We start from the raw sequence: 24,208 nt of genomic DNA, 5'->3' as shown, positions 1-24,208 counted from the left end.
GTAATAGAGGCAGTGACAGAATATTGAGTCACAAAGGCAGGCCTGTAGGCACAGAGGAGGTAAACACAGAAAGCCAGATGCCAATATGACACTAATTTAGTGGTCTGGGAGGGGTCATGTTATTTATTTAGAGAACAAAACTAAATTAAGTCCCTCAGCCAGAGGATAATGGCTTCTGCTGAAGCAGTTAATAAACTGTCTTCCTCAGAACCACACGTACATACATAAACACACGTGTACAAACACATGTGCACATGGTACCATCCTCCACCCAAAGGCCCCCATATCATAAACAAGTACCACCAGCCTGTACACAGTACACACACATACTATGCACCATACACTGTACAACACATCGCAAATGCAACACACAAACATGCATGCACTGCATACATAACATACACACCAAGCATATCACACATCTATAACACATATCTTACACATATCACACACACACACACACACACACACACACACACACTTCCCCTTTCTATGAGAAATATCCTTGCAGATCAGGCAAATAACCAGAGGAGATATGGTCTATCTGGGACCCATGCACACTCACACTCTCATGTCCTTTCTATTCACTTCCAAGTTTCCCTGCGTAGGACAAGCCCCTTGGCTTGGGTTGCCTGTCTGCTTGTCCCCCATTGTTTGACTGCATTCATGGGTCAACATCACTCGGTAGCCTGATCAGGGAATGTATTTTGGCTTCCCTCAGTTTCCCAGAAATACTCTGTTCCCCAGCTCTTGGTTCCCCAGCTGCTCTAGCCAATGGCCTCACTGTCAGAGAGCGGCAGGAGCCCATGTCCAGGCTTGGGACCCCAGTCCCATCGCAAAGTTTCACATCTGAGACTTGCTAAGATGAACATACTGGAATATCTCACAGTGAAATCAAATGACATCCCATCCAGTTCTCTTATTAAAAGGATGGAGCATCGGCCTGCCTTGTAGATGGTTAGCAAGGTGGCTCAGTGGATAAAGACATTTGTCTCACAAGCCTGACACCCCAGATTTGATCCCCAAACCTATGTAAACCATGGTAGAAGAAAATCAACTGTACAAAGTTGTCGTCTGACATGCATGCCATGCCATGCCATGCATGCACCCACAGACATGTTTTACATGTATGTGTGTCCATGTGACTGTATACCACATGTGGTGTCAGGTCCCCTGAGTTGAATTACAGGCAGTGGTAAGCCTCCAGACACGGTGCTGAGAACTGAACTAGTCTCTGCAGGAGCAGCAGACACTCTTAACCACTGAGCCATCTTTTTCAGATGCATAAATAAAACGTATAAATCACAGATGATAACAGAGTATAAGACAGCCATAACATCAACTCAGATTTAATATTTAGCCATTTGTTATCTACTCTCTGTAACCTGGTCTTTCCCAGAGCTGTCCTAGACACGGAGATATGACAGAGATAAACAAGATGACAGTCATCTGTCCTTCAGGTGCTTAGACAGGAAAACGCATCATCCAGACGCAAAGCAGGGGGAGCACATGAAGGCTGGAGGAAGGGGTATTTACATAATGCAGGGTCAAGAGGCTCCAGCCATTCAAATCCTGAAGACAAGGTTCTTTGTAGAAGTTGATTGACAGCCTTGCCTTCACCCAGCATGAAAGCTGGACCCAGCCGCTGTCCGTGGCGCCCTTGGCAAATGCCCAGCTCCCTTAGGCACAGAATCTGGGATCAAAGTCCCATCCCTCGGAGTTGTTGCTCTGTATTGACCATGTCCCCCCAAACTCATGCTGGTGCCCTAAACTCTAATATGACTTTGTTGGAGGAACTTCTGGAACTGATCAAGGTTAACTGTTCACCTGAGTGTCCTCATCTGCTAGGACCGGTGGTATTTGAAATATACACACACTCTCTCTTCTTCCTTTATTTAGTCTCTTCTCACCACCACTACGCCCCCCCCCCCCCCACACACACACGGATGCAGCAAGCAGCTGGCTATCTAAAGCCAGAAGGAAGCTCCTGATCATGGACTCCCAGCCTGCTCCAGAACTGTTAGGAAATAGAAACTGTTTCCTAAGTTCCAGTCTACAGTGTTTTATTGTGGAGGCTAAGTTAGACCAAGGCGGCTGAGAAAGCATGGAGCCTGACATCGGAGGGCCCAGCATAGCTGCACCTCAGCCAGCCGCACCTCTGACTCTCTTCATCATTGCTGTCCACTGGAAGGGACTTTGAAACCGTGGACCCGCTTCTAAAACCCAAATTTTCATATTCTTTAATGTTGGCAGTCATCGGAAGCAGCAAGAACGGAGATGGGGTGGGGGAAGGAATTGTAAAGAAAAAGGAGACCAGTAACCACACAGCATATGGCAAGCCCACGAGAGGGGCACAGGCTGAGTTGGGAAGACAGTATGGTGACAGAGTGCTGGGCCAGACTCTAGCTCCTGTGTTAAGATGTCTCTCTAGGCCTTAATTTCCCTTTGAGAAAGCTCTACCCGACACAAGCCCAGCCCCAGCAGGCTCGAATAGCAACACCCACGCACCTGTTAGAGTGCACATTTGTTACCCAAGGTCTCAGAGTTTCAGGCCTCTGTATGGGTTTGATAAGTGTTCCTTCCCCTAAGACCTGTAAGTATGAGTTTGGTTTGATGGTGGTGGCCCTGGGGGGAGGGTACTGTGGACTTTTAAAAGGTGGGGTCCATGGGAAGTCTTTAGGTCATTAGGCCTGTACCACCAAAGGGGATTAATTGTAGGACTCTGCTCTATTTCTTTCTCTCCTTCTCCTCTGGTTCAAAATGTGATCACTCACGATGCCCCATTGTCCCTTCAACCCCTTGATTGATTGAATTACTAGATCTTGAACTTGATCTCCAGACCTATAAGCCAAAATATCTCCTTTTATGTCAGGAGTAGCCTGGGTCTTGTATTAAGTAATGACGAAGGGAAGCTGACTGACAGAGGGAGCCCTGAGCAGGAAGCCGGTGTTGAGACTACACTCAACATTCCAAGATACAATCTGTCCTAGGAAATGCAGAAGGTAGCAAGGACAATGTATGTTCCTCCACAGAGAGGACTGTGCTCAGCCAGGCCTGGCACAAGCCTTCAGCCCTGGGGATATTAGCAAGGAGATCCTAGCAACCATAGTAATTCTCAGGCCTCCTGAGGTCACGGTGTCATCCCATGGCAATTTTGTTTTGCTTCTGTGTGATCTGCCTTGTTTTCCCTCCAATTATTGGAAGGATTCTATAATCCAAAGTTTTAGACATGATGAAAGAATTTCTACATTGTGAGGGGAAACTACCTTTGGAGACGAAACCCTCAGTAACTCGACTTTATTCTTGTAGGTCCCTTGGTTTTGTGGCTGCAACTGTGTTTGAATCCCAGGCCTATACTGGATATCACGATGCTGCAGTTGCCCTGTACAACTAAAACCACCTTTAGTCATCAGAGTGCTTGTCATCAAGGCAGTGGATAAACCTTTCCTCGTCCCTAGAAGTTCTCATTCATTCACCTACCTCGAATGTAAGCAAATGCAGCCAGAGAGTTGCTGACGATAACGCCATCTTTCCGAACAACCCTCGATCCGCTGGGGTTGAATTTTATACCTGCAATGTGCAAAGGCCATTGGTCAGAGCTCTGTGCCTGTCCTGAAAGTCTCGCTGATGTCCCCCCAGGTCTGTCACAGGGATGGAAAGTCTCAGATGTCAAACCACCGGGCTTCTAAGAGACTAAGCTATAGGAGACTCACAACACCCAGTGCTGAGGCCTAAATATGAAATGTCCCTGTGGGTTCATGTGTCGGAAGACTTGGTCCCCAGCTGGCAGTGTGCTTGTGGAGGTTGTGGGTCTTCACTGGAGGAAGGATGGGCCTTAAGGTTTGTAACCAGGCCCCTCTCCCTGTGTGTCCTCTGGTTCTTAACAGTCTCACAGTCCCGCCACCATGATGGCCTAGTTCCCTTCCTAAACCAGGAGCCAAAACAAATCCTGCCTTTCTGACATTACTTTTCTCAGGCATGTTGTCCCAGTGACAGGGAAAGCAGCTGATGCCAAAGCCGTCTCTGAAAATCATTAAAGGGATCAAAAACATTTCCAAGTCTCAGTTCCAATTTCAGGTGTAGTTCATGTGCCCTCCTCCAGAACAGAACCCACTATTCCATCCCAACAATGACCTCCATCAGGCCGAGTAAATAATCCTTCAGTTTACCATGGAACTGCTCTGTGGACCAGAGATACGACCGACCGACAGACCTGGGGTGTGTGAGGATTTTCTGATCACATACACATACACAGAGAGAGAGAGAGAGAGAGAGAGAGAGAGAGAGAGAGAGAGAGAGAGAGAGAGAGAGAGACTGGGCTGCTTTCAGATGTGAGACACCAGGATCTTGATGGACACTTAGCAAGCACAGATGGAGCAGTATTGGGGTTCAGGGAGCCCTGAGAATATCACACAGGGCAGATGCCTCTAAGAAAGATGTTGTGGTTCTCAGGGTTGCATTGAAGGGGGGTGGGGATCCTTTGGGACCAGGTGGGAGCCAAGTGAGAGACAGAGGGAGGCTGAGATGCAGAGCCTGGTGGACAGGGTCGTGTGAACCGGAATGTGGAGGATGTTTCCAGTCCTCACGTAGCTTTGGACTAAGGGCTCTTAGGTCTTGGTGTTGTGTTTTCTACAGTAAGAAGCACACCGGGAAGCAAAGCGCAGAGCCAATTCTCTGTGTCAGGGAGACTCACATCCATGGATTCACCCACAGACAGAAAGATTGCTCAGGAGAAATTGGAATGTGTACAGATTTCTTTCTTGTCGCTTTTCTTACACTATACAGTACAACGACAGCGTGCATGGCATTGCTGACCTGTTAAGGACTGTAAGCACCCTAGAGATTAAAACACACAGAAGGACCATGTGGGTTCTGTGGGTTCTGTGCAAATACCGAGGTGCTTTATTTACGGGGCTTGAACACCTGCTGATTGGACGGTGTGTGGGAAGTTTTAGAATCAATCCCGATTCTGTGGGGTTTCTGCAGTTTCTTTCAGAACCTTCATGGGCTGAATTTGTTCTATGTGTCATTTAAAAAAAAAAAAATCAGGCTGACAGGAAGGCTCAATGGGTAAAGGCTGTGAAGCCTGATGACAGAGCTCGCTCAGGATCCACAGAGCAAACAAAGAGAACTGGATTCCATAGGCTGTCCTTTGACCCCATGCCCACATGCGGCCATACCCACGGACATATACACATAAATACAATGTTTAGAAACTAAAACCAGAACATGGATGTCCCTATTTGTGTACGTTATGTGGGAAGCAGGGAAAGGGGGCGGGGCGAGTCAGCTGGCTCCGGCCCCAGCTTTGCAGAAGCTCCTTGTATTACCAAGAACCCAAGTTGTTTCTGAGAAGATCTGTTGTTCAAAGTGATTTTTAAATTTTTCTCTTTTAGGGGAAAACAAGGAGAATGTAAGAGAATGGGGGTAAATTTATTCTACTTGTGATTTTAATTCTTTTTCTTCTTCTTCTTTTTTTTTTAAACAAAGCACTGGCTGCCGCATGTATATAACCATCAGCCACGCAACCATTGTATCAGCAGAGCAGCCCGACACCTCTGTGGCCTTCCACTCTGATTTTTTGTGCCTGTTTGACTTCACTTAAAAGGAAATTCTGCAAGTAAGCCATGGAAATTACCGTATTCATCGTCTTTCTTCAGAGAAGGATTTAGGTTAGCAACGGCCGGATCAACTGCCGTGAGTATGTTCTTGGGAACTGAAAACCAAAAAGAAGTATGTTTAAAACACCGTATATTTAAAAAACACGTTTGTATTAGTATATATGTAAGGTACAATATAAAGATTTACAAAATACTTTTAGATGACTTACAGCTTAACACACACACACACACAGCAATATGAGATCATCAAATGCGTAAGACAGGTGAACTCTTAGGCACATATGTTTTAAGGAGCTGGGGTTGTAGAGACGGCACAGAGCAACAACTATTGCAGAGGACCCAAGTTCGCTCCTAGTATTACATTGGGTAGCTTATAACTGTCTGTGTTACCTCAGCCCCAGGGGACCCACCTCTCTATTCTGGTCTCTGCAGGCACCTATATGCACATACTTCTCCACAAATATGTTTATTTTTATGCACATATACTTTATATAAAACAAATATTTTATTTTAAAGGATCTTAAAACTGAGAAAGCTGAGGTAACAGGGCTCCAACTTTCAAGCTAGCTCAGGCTACACAGCAAGACCCCATCTCAGACAAAGAGGGGAGTAAAGAAAGCACAGGACACGCGTCTAATGGGAAATGTGAGTAGTAGAAAGGACACGAGAATGAACCTCAAAACAACACGCTCCGCGGGAGAAGGCAGTCAGCAAAACCCGTCTATTGCATAACTCTATTTATCTGAACTGCCCAAGAAAGGTAAATCTAGAGACTGAAATTGATCAGTGGGGGGACTGGAGAGCGTGGGAAACTTTGGGGGGGTCATGAAAATGTGGGGGCAATGACACAGCTTTCAGTGTACTGAAGTCCACTGAGGCGTCTCACAGCGGGTGAGCTCTGGCTGGGAGAGCCTTAGAAAGCTGTTCAGGGAATCCCAGCATATCTGAGATACAGTGAAGCAAACAGACCAGTCAGGACCAGCTCTAACCCCCAGCTCCTGCTCCATTTACTTCTGCTTTTTCTCTGAACTTCTCATCTTGTCACTTCATTATAAACCCAGAGAAGCCAGAAATCAGGGCTCACATGGGTCATTAAATATAAGGAAGGATGGTTCGTGGGAGAAAGAAAGATCAGAGGTGCAAGGTCATCTTTGGCTATGTAAGGGGTTCAGGACTAGCCTGGGCTACTAGATACACAGAGAAAGAGATAGAGCCAGAGAGACCGAGACAGAGAGATAGACAGACACACACAGAAAAACAGAGGCAGAGAGAGATAGAGACGGAGAGAGGCAGAGAAACAGAGACACACAGAAAGACAGAGAGTGAGAGAGCATCAGCAGAACAGACACAAAGAGAGACAGAGAAATATAGAGAGGAGAGAGGAGAGAGAAGAGAGATACAGTTACAAAGGTGAAACACACAGCTGCCAACTGGGAGAAGGGAGAGGATGCCAAGTACTGTAGCTGCAGAAAATTGCTTATTTTTATTTTTGCCTCAACCCAGATGGTATCTAGGAGAAGTGGCAACAGGAAGAGGAAGTGAAGCCAACAAAAACGCGGCGAGATCCGCAGCACGGAGACCCTGTAAATCACCCCAGCTACAAGAAAACCCCCGCTTCCTTCTCCGAGTGCTTAACTAAAGTCTTCTGGAAACATCCCAGGACCAACAAGCAGAGAACAAGCCGCAAATTGTGAACCCCCCAAATCCGGGAGACCCTGGCGCCTTTGTGCCCATCAAGATGAGGGCGGCTTTCTGGAGAGGTACAGCGGAGATGCTGGAGAGACACAGCACTGACCCCAGAACACAGCTGCACCAGGACAAATGCTTTCTAGCTCAATAACCTTTTGCTTATCCCTGGGCTCCAAGAACGCTCTCTCCAATTCCCTGGCAGAAGTAAAGCCTGGGCTGTGTTGCCTTTCCCTGCCAGAAGTGGCATTTTTCCTTCCAGTCTCTCTGTCTCTCTCTCTGTCTCCCTTTCCCTCTTTCCTTCTTTCCCTTTCTCCCTCTCCCTGTTTCTCTCCCTCTCTCTGACTCTGCTAATTTTCAAGATGTGCTGAGATGAGACTCCTTCCCTCCATAAATTTGAGAGGTTTTATAGAATTGTAGAGAAACGCTCGGAGCAGACAGGCATTCTGGGATGAACTGTCAAACAGCCCACCAGATCATGTAGCTGTGAGACATCGGTCACCACAGGAACCTGTCTGTTTACTATGTGAAACAGTGCATGCCTGTAATTCTAGCACCTGAGAGTGGATACAGGAGGTACACAGTCATCTCTGACTACACGGTAACTTTAAGGCCACCCCGGACTACATGAGACCCCATTTTTAAAATGTTTCTTCAAACTGGTTCAGAGTAGGTTGTGGTGATGGAAATATTCTTAAGCTGGCAATGGGAATGCTTGCATAATTAGATGGATATTCTAAAAAAAAAAAAAAAAAAAAAAAACCTAGATTGTATGTTAATCAGGCACTCCACAAGTTTTATCTTGAGATAAAATTGAGCAAAGTCTAATGAATGCTATTCTTCGGGGTAGGGGGTGGGGGTTGGGTGGGTGGGTGGGTGGGAGTGGGGGTTGGGTGGATGAGGATAGGGTGGGGGTTGGGTGGGGGGGTGGGAGGCAGTGAGCATCCCGAGTTCCCTCCACCTCCACACTCACTTCAGAAGAGCAAGCAATGTGTCAAGATTACAGATCGGACCACCACAGTCCCCTGCACACAGCTGCTGACTTGCTCATAAGTAGCTTCCTGAAGACAGAAGCCAAGTGGAGCAGGGATTTCTAAAGACGGGAACAGCATGTGGATGCCTGCGCTGCCTTACATGGCTGCCGAGGGCGTGTAGATACGACAGCACAGTGGTCTAGTCACTGAGGGCCTCTAAGTAGTACCAGAGGAGCCAAACAATACTTCTGTGAACTCGCACGACACCAGTGCATTTCGGGGCTTTGTAAGAAGCAAGATAGAAATCATCTGTTCTCGGTGACCTCAGCGTTGTTCCTGGATGCTTGTCCTATCCCTACTCTCCCCATCCACTGCCAATCTGATTGACTGATGTGCTCTCAAAACAAATTTGGCCAAAGAAAACCCTATTGCTATTCTGATGTGAATGCCATAAACTAGGACAATGGAGAGAAAGAGTCTGGGGTGTGCGAGGCAAGCCAGCAGTAATCAGCTGAGCTGACTGACGGCCTCTTTCTGTCAGCAGCACAGTAGGGCGAGCACCCTTAGGGGCAAGCGCCTATATTACTAGACTCTCAGATCGTCCGTTCCTTTGGTTTCAGCTGAAACCATTCTGGAAAAGACATGCCGCGCAAAAATATTCTTGCCGGTCGTTATTATTACTGTTCTTTTGAGATAAGGGCTTCTATGTAGCCCAGGCCAGCCCTCGAATTCCCAGCAATCCTTCTGCCTCAGCCGCGTGAGAGGTGGGATTGCAAGTCTGCCCTGCTATGCCCGTTTCCTGTCTGACATGAACTGAGCATGCCCAGAGGAGTCCTCACCCACCATTTTCACCTTTTAAATGTCTACCCCAAGGACTCTGCTGAACTTACCAATGTTTCAGCTATCTTCCCGGCTTGCTCTAGGAACTTAAACTGAGCATGCGCAATTCCGCGGACCGTCCCCAAGGCGCTTTTCTAGATGACTGTGTGTAGGCGCGAATGACTCTGGTACACATCTGACTCGCTGCAATTAACCTTTCTCCACTCTTCCCTCTCTTGGTCATGTGTTCGTTGGCTGTGCCCTGCCCACTCTGTACAATTAAAGTGTCATGCACTCCCGTTTGGACATGGCTACCATTTCCCTAACAGGCACGTGTTTCCAGAGCTGGTTGAGGGTTTATTCTTACCACATGCGTAGGCAACAGTGAGGTATTTTTTCACTCCTGGAAGACAGGGGCTTCCGAAGTGGTAATTATCGACGAGGACCTTACATCTCTGCTTCCCGTAGCACCTCCTGGACAGGACTTGTAAAGCCGTGTAAGACAGGCAGTCTGGAAGGGAAGGGGCAGCGAGAGGGTCAGGCTGGTCTGCACTTGGCACCACACAGCTTAGAGCCCTTGCCATACATAAATGCACAGGGCTGATCAACCAGAGACCGGTTCTCTGCTGACCTATCTTACTGAATCACCCAAGATGCTCTGCGCCAGCTTAGCCATCAGTCCCTTGGGAGCCCTGAGTTTAGCTAAATGGCCTGCTGGCACTATCTGGGATCTCTGATGTAGTCTTTGTCAAAGGACTTGCATGTTTGCCACACACGGGATCTGCAGATAGGTAGCTGGCTACGGATGCAGAACAGATGAAATATGCAGAACACAGAATGAGGCTCTTGTTCACTTCATGACTGCTACATGGTGAAATGCCTGCCTTGCTTAAGACTTCCTTCTACATGACTTAACACATATTCTACATGACCATGTGGAATATGTCTTTCCTGCTCAACCTAGTTCCTATTGTCTGGCCCACTGTAGGGCCCCAGTATGCAATCAGCGAACAAGTGGAAAAATGAACTAGTGAGTTCAAGGTCCTGTTTTTAGTACACGATCATGATACCATCGATAAATCGGATGGATATGCTATGCTAAGCTCTGATGCTCTCCCAGAAGTTCAAGTGCTGGAGAGCTGAGATGGCTCAGTAGTTAAGAGCTGTTCTTCCAGGGGATCCGAGTTGTTCCCAGCATCCACATGGAACAGCTCAGAGCTGCCTGTAAATCTGGCCCCCTGGGATCTGGTGTCCTCTTCTGGCCTCCAGGGTAAACCATCCTAGCACTGGGAGGAGGAGACAGGTAAATCCCTGGTGCTCAGTGGCCAATCAGCCTTGCCTACTTAGTGAGCTCCTGGCCAGGAAGACCTTGTCTCAAGAAACAAGATGGCTGGCATCTAAGGAGCAACACATGAGGTTGTCCTCTGGCCCATACACACATGCACACGTGTATTCTCACATATACATATACAAGTACACCTGCACACACAGGCACATACATATACACAACAAAAAGAATAGACGAGGACCTGACGGGCTGCCTGACCCTCTCTCTCCTTGTGATGTCCTGTGCTATGACAAAATGCAAACCCTCAGATGTCTCAGCCCTAGCAACTTTGAGCTAAATCAACTACCATTCTTTGTTACTTTGTTTCTGCTCTTTCGTTACTAGCAACAGAACACTGGCTACAGCTAAAATCATGACTAGTGTAGCTGCTGTGGTTAAGATTCCACACATTATCAGCCTGGGGGCGGGGAGGGGAACAGTAGTGACTAAAAGCATGGAGGACCAGTGTCCTTGCAAAGCCTCAGTTTCTCTACCTGGACAACAAATGTACTGGTCCATGGGACAGTGTGATTATCATCTGAATCCCTTCATGGATAGTGTCTAGTGTTGGCACCCAAGGGACCTGGTCACCATCAGTGCCATCAGGCCACCTGGTGTTAGACTGGCTCTTAAGTGTCCTCCTACAACCTTTCTACAGAATTACGCCTCAGCTTGGCACTCCTGGGAGGTAGACAGGCCTAGACAAAGTTCTTTCAGGCATCAAAGACATGACCTCGATGGGGGTGTTGGTCCCTGATCTCTTCCTCTTCCTCTCCTTTTGGTGTTGTGGTCATGACATCACAAGGATGGTGGCAGAGGCCATTGTGATTAGTAGGGAAAAGTAGGGTTTGTCATCCCAACATACTTATTGGGAGGTCCTTCCCAACATGATATGAATTAACTTAACATAGTTTTAAAATGGGAAAGTATAAGCAAATTTACTTGGTTTAAAAACAACATTTTTTAAAAAGGTAGTGCCACATTCTGTAGCCCAGGATAGCCTTGAACTTGTGATAATCCTTCTGACTCAGTCCTTCTAAACAGTTTTAAGGGTAAGTCCCCATGCTTAGTAACCTTCTTACCATGTTCTGCTTATCCCATTGTTGAGACAAGGTTTCACTGTTTATGGCAAGCTAGATTAGAACTGGTAAGTCTCCTGCCTTAGCCTACTGAATCTTGGTTATTATAAGCCTAGGCCACAAAATAAACTTCCATAAATGTAAAACTATAATCTGGGTTGAAATGGAAGCCAGTGTTTAAATGGTGAGAGTCTTTAGGTATGTTTTTAAAAACTGTAAAATTTTCTATAACATTATCCAAACTATTCTTGGTACAACTTAGCTTTTCCCAAGCACTACAGAGCATTTATCCGGGGAATAACCCCAACCCTCTCAGTGTTCTTCCATATTGCTTTCTTGTTGCTTTGAGAGTTGTGTGCACAAAGCTTAGTAGGTATATTTTTGTCTTCAGAAACTTCATTATTATTTAGGTTTATGAGATGAGAGTATTTATCAGTTAAAAACATTGTTCAGGGGCTAGAGAAATGGCTCAACAGTTAAGAGTTTCTGCTGCTCTTCTAGAGGACCTAAGTTTGGTTGATCACCTTGAGATCTTGACACCCCCCTCTGGTCTTGGATACTACACACACACACACACACACACACACACACACACACACACACGAATAAAAAAAAAGGTTTGAAGTTGTTTCTTCTAAGCCACAATTCACATGTGTACACAAAACACTAAAACCAGCCCTTTTCCACTAAACAGTAAAGTGCTCAACTCTCTAGAGAACATGAATGGATTTGACTCTCCAGAGAGCACAGATGGATGTGATTCCTGCGGAGGCTGCCTGTAGAAGGGAGACTGCACCTGTATAAGCTTAAATTTTTATCTTAGAACTCAGAGTTTTTATATATGCTAGTCTCATTCTTTCTTTTACAAATTATACAAGAGTTTATATGTTAAAATATAGATTAAAACAACACTGGAGAGAAAAATCCCCAGCAAACCCTGCGTGTCAGGAAGGAAACCTTTCCTGCCTGTTCATCTTTGAGGACATCTTTCTGAGCCAAGTGTGGAGGTACATGTTCACGATCCCGGCACCTGGGAGGTGGAGACAGAAGATCAGGAGTTTGTGTCATTCCTGAGCTACACGTGGCCCTTTTCAAAACAAGAGAGAGAGAGTTGGAGAGCCAGATCAGCAGTTAAGAGCACTGGCTGCTTTTGCTGAGGACCTGGTAGTGTTCCCAGCACCCACACCGTGGCTCACAACCATCTGTAACTCCAGTTCCATGGATCTACTGCCTTCTTCTAATCTTCACAGGTACCAAGCAAATATGTACATATATACAAGCAAAGCCCTTGTGCACATAAACCAAAATAAATAAATATGAAAAATTAAAGAACTCATTTGCCACCTTTTTCTGTGTAAACATCTGTCCCCTCAATGGTGTCACATATATGTAACTTTGTGTGTGTGTCTCTTCCCCTCTGTTAGTATGTTTGGGAACATGCAAGCATAAGCTTTCAGACTTTTATTTTTAGTTGTGTGGAAGGTTACTGTGTAGGCGTGTGCATGTAAATGCTGTTGCCCGTGGAGGTCAGAGATGTTGGGATGGTCCTGGGGCTGGTGTATCAGGTGCTTGGGTGTCTAGTTTGAGTCCTTACATGGTCTAACCACTGAGCCCTCTCTCCAGCCTCATCAGCTTTGTTTTTAAAGGCTGCACCAATTTTAATCCACTTTTAATACCCAAGGGGACATTCGGGATAGGGGGTGTTCTCCTCCCATTTCTTAACACAGTAAGCAATGTCACAATGAATCTGCTTAAAGCTAAATATTTGTAGGCAAATATGGGACTTTCCATAGGAATTCATGGTCATAGATTGCCCTGTCAGAGACCCAGAGCATGAATGCTGTGATCCACTGACAAGCTGTTATTTAGGGAAATGGTACCATTGTATACTGCTGATGGAAGAGAATGTTCTTGAAAGCTTATGTTCTCTTAGAGCTGCGAAGAAATACCTGCCTGACCATTTGAGGCAAGGAGTTGTTATTAGTGTTTTTGTGGGCCAGGGTTGCACGTTGCCCTGCCTGGCATAAAACTCAATATGTAGCTAAGGCTGGCCTTGAACTTCTGTTCCTACTGCCTCCATCTCTCCAAGTACTGTCATTACATACATACACCAACATGCCCAGTCTGTGCAATGCTGGGATCAAAGTCACAGCCTGGTGCATACTGGGCAAGCCCCCCTAAGTGAGCTCCATCCCCCGTCCATCCTGAATACAGTCTCTAAGACTGACAGAAGAAAGAAAACAACCACCTAGGTCTAAGCTGTGAGGACCACTGCTGACAGACTCTGAACATCGGCAACGCTTTCGCGGCAGAACCTCTATTTCCTCAAAGACTTTACCTCATCTCCAGAGACTTTATCCTAGCCGTGACCTCAGGAAGTGGCCAAGGTAATTCAGGTCTGACTCAGAGCTGGCCGTGCCCTTATTGATGCTGCACTCTGAACCATTCCCAGGGTTCTGTTGTTTCTTTAAAGGTGGTTATTTCCCACCCACACGGGTTTTGCTTCTGTTGCTGCCAAGCTCCCTCGTCCCCAATACATGTGATAACAAGATATTCCACCGCTTGAATTCTTACTTTTTGGCAATTGTTTAACACCAGGACTGAAGTTAATCACTCTTGCGAGCCCGTGTTTATTTAGATAATTGGGCTGGCTGCTCTTAAGTGGCCCTGTCTTGGCAGTGGAGAGTTCCTGGCACCTTGATCTTGGCTAAAAAGCCCAGGCCTGCCCACACTTGGCCTTGGAACAGCCTTAGCCTAGCCTTTGAGGCCCATTGTGTGGTTTTTCATCCTCTTATTAAGGAAGTAGCAGAATCCCTGGAGCCCACCCAGAAAATGTGACCATAGCAGGAAATGACACACAGGGGTGGAGGCACACCCTGGTGCCCGCTTCTTTGGGAAGGCTCCCTCCCAGCTCAAGTTAAAGGGCTGCTCTGGCTGGCACATTGAACTCACCCCTTTCTTTTCCTTCCCGTTCTCCCAGATAAAGTTTAGTGGTAACAGGCCTGGCTCACTTTGAGATCTTTCAGAAATGCCTCTGGCTAGGCTACCCTCAACACAGAGAACTTAGACAGACCTCATTCTGTCCGACCCCACAGGACTGTAAGGTGTCACTTTCCATTGTCACTCATAAGCTGCAACCTCCTTCTTTGATTATTCATTTGCTAGGGTAGCAGCAGATGCACACCCGGAAGCCTGCTTCTTGACAGTGATGGAGGTTGGAGATCCAAGACTGAGATGCCATCAGGGCTGGCTCCATGGGGCCTCTGGCTGGCTTGTCTGTCTTCACATGGCTGTCACACTGCACATGCCTGTGTCCTGGCTTCCTCTTATTATAAAGGCACAAATCCAATTGTTCAGGGCCCACTTCAATGACCCCATGTCACCTTAAGCTCCCTTTAAAGGTCCTATCCATAAGTAAAGGCACTGGCAGGAAGATTCTGGTGTGAGTCCTGGTGGGGCACCCGGATAGTACTCAAGTTTGCAGCCAGAGTTATTTCCAGGAATTTATGGTCATAAACACCCTCTTCCCAGGTGCACCAAGCCTGGTCTACACAGTATGGCAGAGGTGAAGTGGTTGGCTTCTTACTCTTTTACACTCATTCTCAGAAAAAGCCTGTGAGGGGAGAAACTAAAGCCTGTTACCAACAACCAGTGCCAACCTCCCCCCCATCGGTGCCAACTTCCCCCTATCAGTTGGCCACCTTGGGAGTGCAGCCCTCCAACCAGAGATGTAACCTCTAGAGAGACCTCCCCGAATCTAAAGCAAGAAACTCCGCTCTCAGCTAGCCCTGAATTCCTGCTGCACAGAGTCTGCAAGATGATACGTGTTTTATCGAAGACCATTAAAATGGGGAGTGTTTTATTACAGAGCAATAGGGAGTGAATACGCAGGTTGATTTTTAGGAATGTGTGGCTGAGGTGGTGGATCTGGGACTGAGCGGGGGGCAGGAGTTAGGAAGACCTTGCGGAGAATTTTGGAGAAAATATAAGGGGGTTGATGAAAAATTCAGTATCCAGCGACCTTATACCCTGAAGTCAAGAGAGGCTCCAGTGTGGGTTACCCCAGCTTCCTGGATGGGCACAGTAGGCTAGATGTCCCTGCCTGACCCGCCCCAGCCATTGATTTGGACATCAAGCAATACCCGATTACCCTTCTCTATGTTACGCCAAATGAATACAACTATCTGTGTGCATGAAACAGATAGTTGTGGGAGGTACTATCCCAGATGAGCCTGTGCTGTGCAATCAATGCTGACCCGCTCAGAGCCTGCCTTCCCATGCTTGGCCTGGTCAGATGGGACATGGTGGTCACCATCTTCTCTGTGGTCCCAGAACACAGTTATGCTCACACCCTTGTGGTCACTAAGAGAGTGTGTTCCATTGATAGCCAGACACTGGCATCCCTAGGAGTGCGTGTCATGGCACAGCAGAATCACCCCTGTGTCTTCAAGTGTGGCACACATACATATTAAAATCTACCATGGGGGTGGGGAGGTCTTTCTTAGTCACCCAGTCAGCTCCTCTCAAAACCGGTGTACATATGACACAGGCAGAACCAAAGTGGTCAGCACTAATAAAACTCGGGGCTATTAATAATAGTATTTTTAGAAGGAGATATGAGATGGGAGGGAGATAGGTTGGGAGGTCCAGCGGGAGTTGAATGGAGGTGGTATGGTATGGAGAGGAGCAGAATGTACTATATACAGGTATGAACATTTATTTATTTATTTATTTATTTATCTATTTATTTTGATTTTTCGAGACAGGGTTTCTCTGTGTAGCCCTGGCTGTCCTGGAACTCACTCTGTAGACCAGGCTGGCCTCGAACTCAGAAATCCGCCTGCCTCTGCCTCCCAAGTGCTGGGATTAAAGGCGTGCGCCACCACTGCCCGGAGGTATGAACATTTAAAATAATAAAGAAAATGCTATTTAAAGAAGCCAGTAGCCAGCTCTATGTAGCTTGTGGGATACTTACAGTAGGAAAACCATTCAAGGGTTAGTTACTCTCCACTCTGCTAAGAGCTTAAAAAATTATGAACTCAGCCAATCAATCAGTCAATCAGTTGATCAGTCGATCAGTCAATCCATCCATCAAGGGGAGAAAGGTTAGGAAGAACGTATAACAGTACAATGTACACATGGTATATACATTGTATATATATCCATAACCCAAAGAAGGAAAATTAAAGCGATATTATGGAAACCGTCAGGAAAATCAAACATCAGACAGCCAAAGTTGCCGGGCAACGCGAAAGTTGTGCCTCGCTATTTATGTATGCAAACCAGTACACGTGTGCTTGTGTGAACGAATTGGTGAATTTATACATATAAGTCAGGAAGCACTCTGATGATATAACCAAGCCCCACCCACTTCTAACATAAAACATGTGGAAATTTATTCCAAAGAAATAGCCCACAAAAAGTACAAGCACACACTCGCCTGCAAAATGTATTCTGAAACTCAGAAACAAAAAACCCTACCAATAGGGAGCAAGATGGTGGGCAGTGTTGGTGCCTCCTTGGCCACATGAGAAAAGATCCTTGCTGCAAAGCTAAGGGAACGGAGGCCAGAGAAGAACTATAAAGTTTATTCTTAGACATCAGGACTTAGAAGAAATCCAGAAAAATAAACATCTTGTCATTTGATGGTCAAAATTGTAGCTGGGTCTTATTATTATTTATTACTGTTTGATGTTGCTATTGTGTCTGTGCCAAAGACAACAGCGATGTTTTAGAAAGCCTGAGAAATCTCTTCCTCCCAGTCTTTGAATGCAGAAGCCATGCTGAGCTGTTGTGGAAGCCAGAATGGTCCGTGAGGCCTATGTGCCTGGCAGGCCATCTCATCTCCACCAAAGCATGGGCTTGCAGAGGGGATGCTGAATCTAAAGCACGAGGAACTGCCAGACTTCAGCTCATATGCATAGGAAAATACACAATCAATCTGGAAAGCCAGATGCTCTGGGGCGCCAACCGCAGGGCTCCCCTTTACAGGCCCCTGATGAGAACCAGTCCTCAGCTCTCCCGTACTCGTCCATCTGAGCCCACGCCAGATTTAGGGTAAAGGCCAAATGTGCCTTCCCCCTTCTTCGAAGCCATGTGCCTGGGCTCAGAGAGCAAAGATCACACACACACACACACACACACACACACACACACACACACACACACTGGCAGCCTATGACCCGGATGTGGCCTTGTAGGTATGTTATCTTTGGCTTATTCGGTGTTTTAAAAATTGGAACATTTCACATTAAAAAAAAAAAATGGATTTCTAGCATCTCAGGAGAGCTTAGAGGCTGTGATGACACCAAGCCCACATCCCAGCCTGCATCCCAGAGCCAAGGATGGGCACCAAACCAGGCTTTCAAGGGGCCCTGATTCAGTCACCCACCAAGGGGTCACAAGGCAACCATCCTGTGACAGATGACACTCTGGTTGCTGACACGGTCCCTGAAGAGCTCAGCATCAGAGGATGAACCACCTACTCATTCCATGGAAGTTCTTACTGTGAAGACAGAGTTGATAACAACTGTTCTGGCAGGTAGGTGGCCAGGAAACCTCTCCAGTGTCAGTCAAGGTGACTCTGAAGAAGTGTGACAGAGTTGCCCACATACGGTGACAGAACAGCTAGAGATCATGAAGGGATAGAGAGGAACAGGACCACAGTTGGCTTTCTGTGTCCAGTTATGATGGGCAGAGTACAGCGTTGTACACAGTGGGGGTGTGGCCGGCTTAACTTAGGCGAAACCTTCCAGATGTTACTCAGTGGAGAAAGGAGGGAACCCCGTGGTCCAGATGAGAGATGCCCAGAGTGCTGTGGGAGCCAAGAGGCCAGATTGGAAATACACTATCACCAGCGGGAGGCTGTAGGGTCAGAGAGGAGGTGGATGAGCCACTGGGGAGACAGGAAGTGTGTTTTGTCACTTGGGTGACAAAGTTTATTTATACAAAAGGGACAAACTGAAGAGTTTTTTTTTATGGAGTATTTTTCAGGTGCACACAGCAACCATGATAAACAGTATACCTGTCCAAAGAGTAAAGATTTCTTAGCATTCAGCTTGTCGATGAAATGTATTAGCCAGCAAAGGTTCGAGTCTTCAAAAGATTTTTTTTTTGTTTTTTTGTTTTTTTGTTTTTGTTTTTTTTTTGGTTTTTTGAGACAGGGTTTCTCTGTGTAGCCCTGGCTGTCCTGAAACTCACTCTGTAGACCAGGCTGGCCTCAAACTCAGAAATCCGCCTGCCTCTGCCTCCCAAGTGCTGGGATTAAAGGCGTGTGCCACCACCGCCTGGCAAGATTTATTTATTTTTACTTTACAAATATGAGTAAAAATGAACGTATGTATGAACTCTATTTTTAAATTGTGTGTGTGCATGTGTGTGTGTGTGTGTATGGCAGAGGGGTGAGATTCATGCCTGAATAGAGGTCAGAGGTCAACATTAGGCATCTGTCTTCTGCTCTTTACCTTTATTTATGTATTTTTTGACAAAAGATCTCTCTCTAAATCCAGATCTCATCAATAGCTAGATTGGCTGGCCTCAAATGCCCAGGTACCCTCCTGTCTCCTGCCTCCCAGTACTGGATTTCAGGGGTACACCCCCCACACTTGAGTTTTCTTTTAGTGAGATTGCTAGGGAGCAGAGCTCAGATCCTCTCAGGTCCTCATGCTCGCACAGCAAGCATTTCACCACCAAACCTTCTCCCCAACTTTGTGTGCCTGGTTCTGCCCCGAGGTATGAGTGCAGACTCGAGGTTTCCATGTTTGGTCCTCAGGAGCCTTGACTTTCCTTTGAGATCTTCCCATTGCAGCACTGAGAGAAGAAAGGCTTCAGGGTCGTTGGAGCTTCGTCTTCATTCGGACACTGTGCCGAAGAACTTGGTGAGGGACAGGGCCAGCAGGTTTCTTTGATCAGAGCTTAAACTCTTTATTCTCATATGCTAGACCAGGGCAAGATCTTCAAGCCCCAGATCCTCTGTATCTGCCAGGTTAACGCTGGTGTTGCAGCTCTGGGCCTCTCTGAGAATTCCTCCAGGAACTCTCCAGGAAAACCTGGGGTCTATTGCTTCGCTTGGTGTCTTCTTTCCCAGGAAGTTGCACCTCCCATCCAGCTCCCTTGGAATGGGAATATCCGTAGCCACTTGGTGAGCTCAGAGCAGTCAGCTAGTGGATCTGCCTACTTGGCTGGGTATCTGTGTGCTCGGAAGAACAGCTGGGGCAGTTGCCTGTTGTAGATCCCTGAGACACACGTTAGATTTAATAAGCCTGAGAAACAGGGTGTTCTTCACCCAGGTTTGTCAAGCCATTGGGGTAGCTGACAGAGTGAAGGGGCCTGTCACCAAGCCTGATGACCAGAGTTTGATTCCTGGGACCCACCGGGTAGGAGGAGGGAGTCAACTCCCACATGCTGTTTCTTACCACTGCACATGCACAATTATACAATGAATGAACAATGTAGAAAATGTTCTTTAAAAGAAATGGTGCATGGAAAAAGGCTTGGGAGAACGTGTAAAGATACCCAGCCCATGGCATCCTGCATGTGAATCCTCTCTTGAATAGCAAAAAAAGCTGAGAGGAAAAAAAAATTAAAAGACCCTACTTTGCCATCAAGGGTCTCTTGTCTGGCCACTGGATGCATATTGCTCGTGACATCCTTACAGGGAGGTTAAGGAAATGACAGAAACAGTTCTAAATGAGATGACCCTACAGCCTGAGGACAACAGCAAGCCTAGGAATGGAAGGCTCCTACAGAGCCCAGGCCATGGTCCGGTCTCCTAACTCAGGAGGCATGGAGACGCTGAAGAAGGAAACTCCCACAGCTCCCGTCTCAGCACATTCAAAGTGATTTGAGAGAGAAGGCTGAATCGGTCACTCACGGGTCACTTGGGGTTGGAGCAGCGAGTGGAGTCATTAACACACAATTGGAACTGACCCCTACGGGTGCCTTTTGGCCCCACTTGGGAATCACACATGTGGCACAAAAGACTGGCTCCCTATCTAGAAAAGAACAGCTGAGCACTGGTTGCCTTTGGGGCCTGCCAGGGCTGGCCTGTGGCAGATGTCCACCATCATCAAGAAGTAAAGTGTATGGGCCAGTGAAATGGCATCAGCAAGTAAAAGCCCTTTGCTGCCAAGCCTGCCAACCTGAGCTAAGTCACTGGGCCCACCATAGTAATGGCGAGAACCAACTGTTACCTGAAGAAATCCGTATGCATGCTTTGGCACGTGCAAATAGCCTTTCCGTATAAATAGATACAATTAGAGAAAGTACATACAGGCCTCTATCCCTACAATTTTTTAGTTACTATAATGAAATACTCAAGGCTGTGAACTTTAAAGAAAAGAGGTTTATTTGACTCACAGCCCTAGTCCAAGGTCAAGGGTCCATACTTAGTTATAGACTTCTTAATGGCAGGGAGAAGCACGGGGCTTTACACAGCTTTACACACAGGTGTGTGCCTCTTCTGACAAGTGTGTGTCTCTCCTTCCTCTTCTGCAGTCACCAGCACTGAATCATGTGCTCTCTCTACTCTGATGACTCTACCTAACCCTGAACACTGTCCGAAGGTCCCACTTCTAAATCTCACAGCGGGATTCAGCTTCTTCCTGCTTGGTCCCTTCCAGTGGGGAGTTTCCGCACATGAGCCCTTTGGGGTACACCGAAATCATATGTAAACCACAGCGCCTTCCCCGTCCACCTCTCAATGCAAATACTGTGTTTCTATCCCAAGAGTCCTACAGCCTTAGCTCGTCTGACATTCCATTTTAAAAGCCTCAAGGCTCAGCTGAGACTCAAGCTGACTCTCGGCAGTTGCAAAACCTGTACTGTCAGAACAAGTTCGATTTCCAAGATCCAAGGTGAAACACAGGTAGTGTTCCTGCTTCCAAAGGAAGGAATGGAAAAGTGGGACAAGATATTCAGCCCAAAGCAAGACCTGAAATCCTGTAGGGCAAACACTAAACCCTAACGTGCCAAGACCAGCCTCTCTCACACCACTGTGAGGGGAGGGTTCTGAGCCTTGCCGTGGCTTCCTGGCCACAGGGCTGCTTTCCTGCAGCCTTCCTCACTGAAAGCTGCAGGTGCCCATGGCTATACCTTCCTCAGATGGACACAGCCCTGGCTCTGAGGAAGGAGAGGGAGAGTAGAACTGAGTGAGACCTTGGAGGCCTACGCTAAGAAGGAAAAAATGGGGTATGAGAAAAACTCGTGAGCTAAGATCAGAGGAGGGCCGCTAGAACTGCCTACAGGCACTCCAGGAAGTCTGAGGTGAACTGTGGCCTTTTATAAGCTAACACTAACAGTGTGTGAGAACGTCTTCACAACGCAACTCAACAGAGCCCTCAATTGTGAGGTGTAAAAGTCCACAGGACTTGTACAGTTGAGGCACCTTCTGGCTTCCTTTCTTTTTAATTCATTTTTTTTTTTTTTTTTTTTTTTTTTTTTTTTTGAGACAGGGTTTCTCTGTGTAGCCCTGGCTGGCCTTGAACTTACAGAGATCTGTCTGCCTCTGCCTCCCAAGTGCTGGAAGCAAAGGCATGCACCACCACTGCTCAGTTAGAATGTATTTTAAATAAATTCCTTCACTTTGCTTGCTTCTAACCACATCCAATTCCTTGTTCCGAACACCCCAGCAGGTGCCCACAAAACTCGTGCACCCACTAATTTAAGGTACATTATTTCTTGCCTCACTTGGGGGCTTTCCACGGGGGCTCCAACCCATGGTTAACTTCTGCCAGGGTTCCCTTTGAAACCTCAGGGGAAGTCACCGTGGCGCCACAACTGCACACCTGAAATTCCAGCCTGGCCTGGATGCCAAGGCTCCCACAGGAGCTGCACGCAGGCCTGTTTGACTCCAGGCCTTTTTCCAGTTGTTCTGACATCAGCAATTGGCTGGCTTCTGTCCACACTAATCTCTCCAGCAAATGTTTTTCCAGCCACACCTTTATAGCTTGTTCTTTGGTCCCTCCTCCAGACTGAGAGGTTTTCAAATCTTTCCCTTTGGTCCTGAGTTTTACTACAAATCTGACTAAAAGCAGCCAATGACAGCCACACAGCAAGAATCTTGGTTGATCTGAGATCTCGTTTACCCAGTAAACAAGCATCAGCTTCACAAGTGGTGTTCCACGGGGTTTTAGGAATGTGGACCCCACACAGCAGGGTTCTTGGCTATTTCATATAAGAACAACCTCCTTCCTATTTTCTAAGATACCCTCCCCCCCGTTTCCATCTAAGACTGATTTGCTAGTCTCTTCTGAATCATCCCCAGAACTGGCCAGTGGTATTTGCCTTATATCAATATAAACTTCCCCCAACCCGTTTCCCCAGCCTCCTCCGACCTCTGCCCATTATCCAGTTTCAAAGCCACTTCCACATTCTCAAATACAGATACAGTAAAAACCCCATATACTTCCAGTGCAAATTTTCTGCATTAGTTTTTCTGGGTTTTGTTTCATTGTAACAAAATACCCAAACCAAGTAACGTTGTAAAGAAAAAAAGGCTTATTTTGGCTCATAGCTCCAGTCCAAGGGTAGGAGCCTGTATCTGGAGATGACCTTGCTGGCAGTTTCTAAGGCAGCACTGAGTACCACACAATAGACAGACATGTCTCCTCTGGTCTCACCTCTTTTTATAAAGGATGCTTGGGGACTCTACACTGATAACCTGATCTGCCTCTAATCACCTCCAAAATTCAGACCTCTAAATGCCTCTGTAACATTGTTTCCAGCATTTTAATATGGAAATTCTTCCCATCAGAGGTTAAATTTCAGCACATGATTCTTGGAAGGCATGCAAGCCACATCTAAACATCATAAGGCTTTCAAGGCATGTGCTCCCAGCAACAATACAGTATGCTATATATTTGTATCATATATAGGTGTAATATTATAGAAGGTATTGTAAACAATCTTTTGACACTGAGACATGGCATTGATGCCCACAGATGTGCTGGGCCCTTTTCACATCTATGGTAGGATGTGACTGACTGATGGGCAGCAAGGTGGACACTCCTGGTGACACAGGAAATATACCTGCATCATTCAACAGAGGAACTTCCCCCTAGGTATTTCCTATTTGTACATGGGCAAACCCGCAACTGCAGAATGTGTGCACATGGAGGGCCAGCTGTATCCACCCCTTCCTCTTCTGTTTACTTATGGCCTCCTTCTGCACTGCTGGAAGGCCACTCTATAGATGGGTAGATTATTGGCCTCTGATGAGTTCCCAGTGCCTAGAACAGGCCCTGCATACAGCAGGTGCTCACTATTTGCTCCATGTAGCATGACTGAACCACTAAGAGATTCAGGACTATGGGGCAGAGAGGTCCCTACAGCACCTTGACTTTCCCTCTCGTGCCAGTACAAGCCACACTTCATTGCTGGCCCAGGACCGCAATCCACTCAGACAACAACCTAATTACAGCCAAATAAAATCACCCACCAAAGGGGGGCAGCAGCTCCGCTCCGGAGGAACAGATGTCTCTTTGCTGGGTCCTCCGGCCGTAGGAAGCAGAGTAGATGTTGAGAAACTTGGACTCGTGGCAGTGCAGCTTCAGCTCCTGGTCTTCACACACTGTCTTGTTCTTCAACTCATCTGGAGAGGAAGCAGAAACCAGAGACAGGTTAGCCTCGCTGAGAAGAAATGGCTGAGGACCCAACAGCACACGTATCCGAGCTGGCAGCTCAGACCCATAATCTCAGCACTGG

General features: G+C 46.8%; 1 protein-coding gene across 4 annotated transcripts in view; it reads right to left on the bottom strand.

The window, feature by feature from the left end:
• Eva1c (eva-1 homolog C) overlaps positions 1-24,208 on the bottom strand; it is a 74,838-nt gene that overhangs the window by 3,778 nt on the left and 46,852 nt on the right. For 3 of the 4 annotated variants that reach the window (XM_034515279.2, XM_034515281.2, XM_034515278.2), the window contains 4 exons: positions 23,943-24,095; positions 9,468-9,611; positions 5,639-5,716; positions 3,481-3,570 (listed from right to left, as the gene is read on the bottom strand). In XM_034515279.2, the coding sequence (XP_034371170.1) occupies positions 3,481-3,570; positions 5,639-5,716; positions 9,468-9,611; positions 23,943-24,095 (465 nt within the window). The remainder of the gene's footprint in view (positions 1-3,480; positions 3,571-5,638; positions 5,717-9,467; positions 9,612-23,942; positions 24,096-24,208) is intronic. The other variant, XM_034515280.2, reaches the window with a different exon arrangement.

This window comes from Arvicanthis niloticus, chromosome 12 (assembly GCF_011762505.2).
Source record: "Arvicanthis niloticus isolate mArvNil1 chromosome 12, mArvNil1.pat.X, whole genome shotgun sequence".
NCBI classification, from domain to species: domain Eukaryota; kingdom Metazoa; phylum Chordata; class Mammalia; order Rodentia; family Muridae; genus Arvicanthis; species Arvicanthis niloticus.
The sequence above is the reverse complement of the archived record's forward strand: the minus strand, read 5'-3'. Positions and strand labels throughout refer to the sequence as shown.